The sequence below is a fragment of the Falco naumanni genome, chromosome 1, assembly GCF_017639655.2.
Source record: "Falco naumanni isolate bFalNau1 chromosome 1, bFalNau1.pat, whole genome shotgun sequence".
NCBI lineage: Eukaryota > Metazoa > Chordata > Aves > Falconiformes > Falconidae > Falco > Falco naumanni.
The window spans coordinates 83,725,735-83,732,350 of record NC_054054.1 but is presented as its reverse complement, the minus strand read 5'-3'; the positions used below and the strand labels follow the sequence as shown (position 1 = coordinate 83,732,350).

At 42.8% G+C, this 6,616-nt stretch overlaps 1 protein-coding gene across 1 annotated transcript; it reads right to left on the bottom strand.

Moving 5' to 3' along the window:
- Positions 1–2,526: 2,526 nt before the first annotated feature.
- FZD10 (frizzled class receptor 10) lies at positions 2,527–5,374 on the bottom strand. The gene has a single exon (XM_040582404.1). It carries the CDS (start codon positions 5,367–5,369, stop codon positions 3,612–3,614), a length of 1,758 nt encoding a protein of 585 aa, XP_040438338.1. The 5' UTR covers positions 5,370–5,374; the 3' UTR covers positions 2,527–3,611.
- Between the last annotated feature and the right edge of the window lie 1,242 nt (positions 5,375–6,616).

Genomic DNA, 6,616 nt, shown 5'->3' with positions numbered 1-6,616 from the left:
ATACTCTTGCCTCATTAATTGCCCTTCAGTAAACATAAGTACACTACCAAGCTATCCTTGCCAAAAAAAAAAAAAGAACTGATTACCTTTCTTCTACCTGGCCCTAATATATGAATCTTTACCTGAATGCTGAAACATAATCTGCATCGTCGTAACCTACACAGTTTGAGACAATTTCTACCCTCGTGTGTAATCTGCAGCTCTGACAGGAGAGAACAGAGCACTCATACACAAGCCTGTGGCAAACATCTGATTCCAGATTTACAGTGTATGTATACACCAACAGAATGAATTTTTTGAGATATTTTTATCTGATAAATGCCAGTGGACTGTGATAAAATATCCTTTCCAGAAGGACATTCTGGACTTCTATTCCTTCCTCAACAACTGTGCTGTGGAGTGACTGAATTATTAATATACCTACTACATATAGATACTTTTCTTTAGGTCTGCTGATAAGCAAATACCCAATAGGCCTTGACAGTACTTAGGGAAAAATCCTATAAAATTCAACAAATAAAAAATTAACATGATTTTACTAAAATATAAAATTACTGTGAAAAGTACAGAAGTTTAATATAGAATATTATTGTGATATTTTCTTACAGAATTTTTTGGGTTTGTTATTATTATCATCATTAACATTTAACTAATATGCAGCCTCTAAGACAAGAATAGAATTCTCTGTTAAATTATTCATAACACTATATTAAAACACTGAAATTTGTGAAAAGAAGTATATAACTTTCCTTTAACCCCAAACATTCCTCAATAACTGCAAAGCTAAAATAAAATCTGAATACTTCGTTTGCAATTTAGCAAGAATCTATCTGTAACATGATGTACCCAGAAGAACTTGCAGTTCTGCTCTGGTGACAATGAAGGGCCTAAGCTGACAACTGATTAAACTCAGAATGGCAGCAGGAATTCAGCCACTGCTCAAGACCTTTCTTCTTTTTTTTTTTCTTTTTTTTTTTCCCCTCTCTTCCAGAATCCTAGCAGCAGACTGTAAAAATACATGATCAACAATGAAAGCAAATAATCCTCTATAGTCTACAAAAATTGTGACATGTTTATTTCAAGAGCTAGTGTATTTTAGAGTGAAGCCTGAAACCATTCTCTAAACAAGCCTGTCACTAGTAAAACCATCACTAACCTTTATGTCAGAGATTAATTCTGTGTGAAGCAGATACATTACTGGCAAGGTGGCACGCATAACAACAAAATACATATTTGAAGGACTCCTGTAGCAATCTGCAATACAGAGGTTATTTTAAAACTTTGTATTTCTTATGATCTAATTTAATTGATCTTAACTAGAACACACACTGATGCAAAGGCATTAGTTCAGTGGTTTCAGAAGTGGATTTGTTTAGTGCAATGTTCTACGTGGGCACCAGTAGGGTGTGCTCTGACAGGATTAACTTCCAGGGCATCTGAAAGCCGTGTTATCAAACAGTGTCACATAGGCACAAAGAAGGAAAAACTTATCTCCTCTTCCCCCAAAAGAGAAATTTCATATTGAAAGCTCCTTTGCATTTTAGACACAAAGATTATTAAAACCTGCAACGTAATTTTTGTCATTCAGCTGCCTAGTCGTTGCTAGAAACATGTAAAAAAGAGTACAAGACAAAAAATGAAAAAATTGAAGAACTCTAAAAAAGATCCTTTTGTTATAAAGTTCCTAGCCACAAGATGACCGACTGTCACAGGGATCCTCACTCTACCGAAATCCATTAAGACCTTTCTTCTTTCTATGATGACATACCTGATAAGGCATTTTCTAGAACAGCCTGTGTGAGAAAGTGAGGTTATATCACTATCTCACCATGTGATCACACAGCCAGTTAGTCAACTGCATGGAAAACTTCAGGTTCATACAAAATCATGCTCCACTAAAAACTTTTCTCTGAAAATATATTTAATATTTCAACTTTATCAGGTATCTTTTCTGAAGTGGTATTCAAATACTGTATTTATATTTCCCTTCATCTTTCGCCTGATCTTCCCGAAGTTTTTTTCCCAAATAATAGCGGTATTTCCAGTAGTGTTAGAAGGGAAAAAAAAATCCCTGAAGAGACCGAATTGTATTCAAACTGTGCTGCAGTGAGCCAGCTATATTCAACATGCTGAACATACCCTATGCAAATTTTAAAGGGGTGTTAACCAAGGATCGTTGTTGTAATCTCAGTGCTTTGTAAACATGGTACTACTCTACATCACTGCAGCTTTTTTACATTACTAAAGCTTTCTCCCATTCAGTTTTCTGTTGCAGAGGCTCACAGAAAGATGTAACTTCAAAATCTATTTAATTAAAACTTCAAATCAATTCAATTCTAATCTATTAATTCAAACTTGCAAATTTTTGACGAAATTATTGTTATATCTGCTTATACCTGCAGGCAAGTGTAACAACTATTTTATTCAAAGTGTGCTTTTATCAAATAGTTGAGAAAACAAGTTTATTAACCACAAAGCACATCAGAGAAAGTTTAGAACACATAAAATTATCAAACTAAAGAACATATTTTATTTTTAATAAAATAGTGGAGCATGAAAAATAATTGTATATTACAAACATATACAGCACAAAACTGTGCTCGGCCAGCACAGTAAAGAGCATCACTCTATACAAAGCTTTCCTTTGCAGAATCTAGTGCTTCTTGATCTATTCATAGTGAGAATTTGTTTAACAATAGAAAGAGTCAATAAGCCCTTTGGGTCTCTTTGAATTGATTCTCCCCCTTTTTTTTTTGCACAAATCAGTCCAAACGTGTATAACATTGGCTTGATTTCCATTAAAAAGCCACAAAATGTAACACTAAAGGGTTTCTGAGGACTAGACCTCTTAGTTCTTTTGTTAAAAGATTTCTTTTGTTGTCTTTATGTACAGCAAAATACTTGTTTCTCTTTTCATGTCATGGTAAGAAAAAAAATGTATTGCACATTATTCTTATTCACAAAATTTGTGTCTGGTGCAGGAAGTTTCTCTTTTAGTGAAAGAATATTGGTGAGCATTATTGAACCTATTTTTAGGCACTCATAACCCACTAGGCTGATATGAGTTGTAAAGGGTTTCTCTCTCTCCTTTTTTTTTTTTTTTTTTTTTTAAAGTTAGCACGGAAGTGGCTTTCACAGATAGCATACTTACTGAGGACAGGCCTCTTTGGGACTTTAAGTTTCCCTAAAGAGACAATGTTCACTTGAGCACTTTTAAAATCAAATCATTGCTCCATAAAACTTGACTATACCTTGTTACTCAGAAACCTGTAGGAAATCCAGCTCAGCTACATGAAACAGTTAAACAGGGTGGTGGTGGTTTTTGGTTTTTTGTTTTAAATAAATCTGAGGGCTGGATTAAGTACTTAACTACAAGTAAGTAAGAGAAAAGGCTGTTTTAATTCACAATATATCTTCCACTGAAAACCTTTCCGTAATTACATTTACCTTCAGTTTTTTCCACCAGGTCCTGAATTCAGCGTGACACGTTTTTTGCCTTGAGATATTAAACTGTTCTGACAAAAAAAGCACCATTTATTTTTTAATTTCTGACTGCTACTGTGGGCATCTGTAAGTCTGCAAGGTGAGATACAGTATTTTGTAAAACTTGGTCACACACAAGTGGGTGGCTGTAATGTCGATTCATATTTTGCAAGGTGAGTTTTCTGTGGATGTTGAGGTTTTTTGTAGATTCCGCTACTTGTAATAACACTTGCAGGTTTCCTCCTACTTCTCTTCTTTAATCTTCGACTACAAACATTTTGCCAGGACTGAAGAGTCTTGGAAGTCCAGATCCACATACCGCTAGTAATGCCCACAACTAGTAACATGAAGATTTTGACCATAAAAATTTCTACTGCTGGAATAGAGTTATTCATCATGCAGTCTAAATTTTTCGTCTGATTGTTCATCTTGCATTTCTGTTGAGTTGCCACAATTTTCCAATAATCCATATTAAGTCTTTCATAAAAATAGCAAGCTATCACACAAGTTGCAGGCACTGTATACAAGACCGAGAAGACACCAATCCTGACCATAAGTTTCTCCAACTTGTCAGTATTTTCTCCACCTGTTTTCATCACCCTCCTGATATGAAAAAGGGCCACAAAACCAGAAAGAATAAAAGAAGTGCCAATGATTAGGTAACAAGCCAAAGGAATGAGTACAAACCCGGTCAAGGCATTCACATCCATGCTTCCGACATAGCACAACCCTGTCAGCTCATCTCCAGCCACCCTTCTCATAACTAGGATCATTATGGTCTTCACAGCCGGGATGGCCCATGCTGCCAAATGAAAGTAGCTACTGTTTGCTTCAATTGCTTCATGCCCCCATTTTTTCCCAGCTGCTAGAAACCAAGTCAAAGTCAAGATTACCCACCACAGGGAACTTGCCATACCAAAGTAATACAGAACCAGGAACACAATGGTGCAGCCAGTGCTCTCCAGTCCTTCCTGGATGACATAGAGCTGGCCGCTGTCCCTGTCACAGGCAATACTTTCGGCACCTGAAAAGAGGCGAATAATGTACCCCACTGAGTAGACACAGTAGCACATTGAGAGAAAGATAATGGGCCTCTCAGGGTACTTGAAACGCTGAGGATCTATCAGAAAAGTGAGTACAGTAAAAGCACTGGAGAAGAAGCACAGAATGGACCAGATGGCAATCCAAATGACAGCAAACTGTTTGTCATCCTTGCCCCAGTAAACATCAACCCCTGGAGTGCAGAGCGGCGCACAGGAAGCACTCTTTTCCACATGGTGGAACTTGCCAGGATTTTCACAGGAGGTTCTGCTGAGGCTGTCCTTATGCTGCTGCAGATCGTGGCCACTGCTGGGCCTCTGTGGACGAAACATGGGTGGCAGCATGCTGGATCCTCTGGGTGGCTCATCTGACCCGTTGTTGGGGGCTTCCATGCACAGGTAATTGGGGTCGTTCTTGTTGGGCAGTTTGCTGCAGTCTAAGGATTCTGGCCATTTAAAATTGAACTGCTCCATAATAGGAGAGCATTTCAGCCTCGCCTGCTCACACATAACCCTGCAGGCTGGGATTGGTGTAGAAACCTGCTCAGTGCACATAGGGGCATAGAGGGAGCACAGGAAAAATTTCAGATGGCTGTGGCAACCATACTCCACCAAGGGGGCAAACTCGTGCAGCTGAATGGCAGCTTCCCTTTGGTTTTCATGTCCCATCAGGTTAGGCATCCTCGTCATGTTGTACCCTATATCCTTGCACATGGGGATTTCTATCGGCTGGCACCTCCCGTCACCGGGGCGGTCAGTGTCTATGGAGCTGATCCCTGTGCAGAAGCAGGGCAGCCAGCAGAGCACCAGGAGCGCCCGAGCGACGTTCCTCGCCGTCGGCCCCATGCCGGTGGCCGCAGCGGCGCAGGCAGCCCGGCGTGCGGCCGGAGCGCGGCCGGCTCCCGCAGGCGCCTGGCGCTGGGGGCGTGCAGGGCGGGGAGCGATGGGGGAGGCGGGCTCACTTCAGTGGCCGCACGGCTCCTGCCCGGGCCGGCATCGCCCCCGACCTTCGCGAGGGAGCTCGGCAGCGGGGGCCGACCGGCACAGGGGCCGGCATCGCCCGGGCCGCGGGCAGCGCCCGCCCCGCTCAGCGCCCCGCGCTGCTGGGCGCCGGCCCCGCCGGGCGGTGGGCAGGCAACTTCGCCAACAGCCAGGGAAAGGGAAAGTACCCCCAGTCCACTGATGCGCAAAACTTACTGCGGGGAGCCCGGCAACTTTCTTTTCCCCGGGCTTCCACTTTTGCGATCCGTCTTTCCACAGCCCTTCCTCCTCCTCTTCCTCTTCCCCGCTGCTGCCTCCTCGGAGCACGGGCAGAGCGATGCCGGAATGGTTTGGGTCTAGGCAGATCCGAGCGATCACCGCCTCAACTTGCGCACGTCCCGGGCGGCTTTTTGGTGCAGCGGGTTTCTCCAGGGATTTTCCTCGCCCTAGAACGGGTCACAGCTCCGTACTTTCTTGCCGAGAGGTGGGGATTGGTTTATCCAAGTGCAGAATAAAGGAGGAGGAGGAGGAGAAGGAGGAGGAAATATCTAAGTCATTGAAGAGGGGGGCCTGAAAATCCCCCCACCCCCTTCTCGCCGCCCTCTGGTCTGGGTTTGCAATAGGTCGGCTCTTCAACGCTTTGCAGAGCAGGGCTGGCTCGTGTGTATGTTGTCTGTGTGCCTGCTCCCTCCTCCCGCGTTAGCAGGAACTCCTGGGGCTGGAGCAGCTGGGGTTTTTAGGGGGTGGTTGAGTCCAAGGATAAAATAATAATAAATAGAAAAACCCACCACAAAACCTGTGCAGGATCCGCCTCGCATACGACATCTACTTTGCATGAGAAAGGTGAAGCTGACACGGTGATTACTTTCCACTCACTCGGAACGCCTTGAAACCTCCTTAAGGACCCCTACAGGTTTTCCTTGATCAGCACAGATTAGAAAAAGCCCCATTTGTTTCTCTGTCTTTCTGTTTTTCCTTCTTTTCCCCTTTCCCTCCCGTTGCCCTCCCCTGAAAGTTTAACAAGATCTTTTCTCTAGAAGGCGTCAGCCTACCCTCCCTCAGGTAGGAAGCCAGGGAGAGAGAGCGCTTCAGACTTTATGTCTCCTAATAAG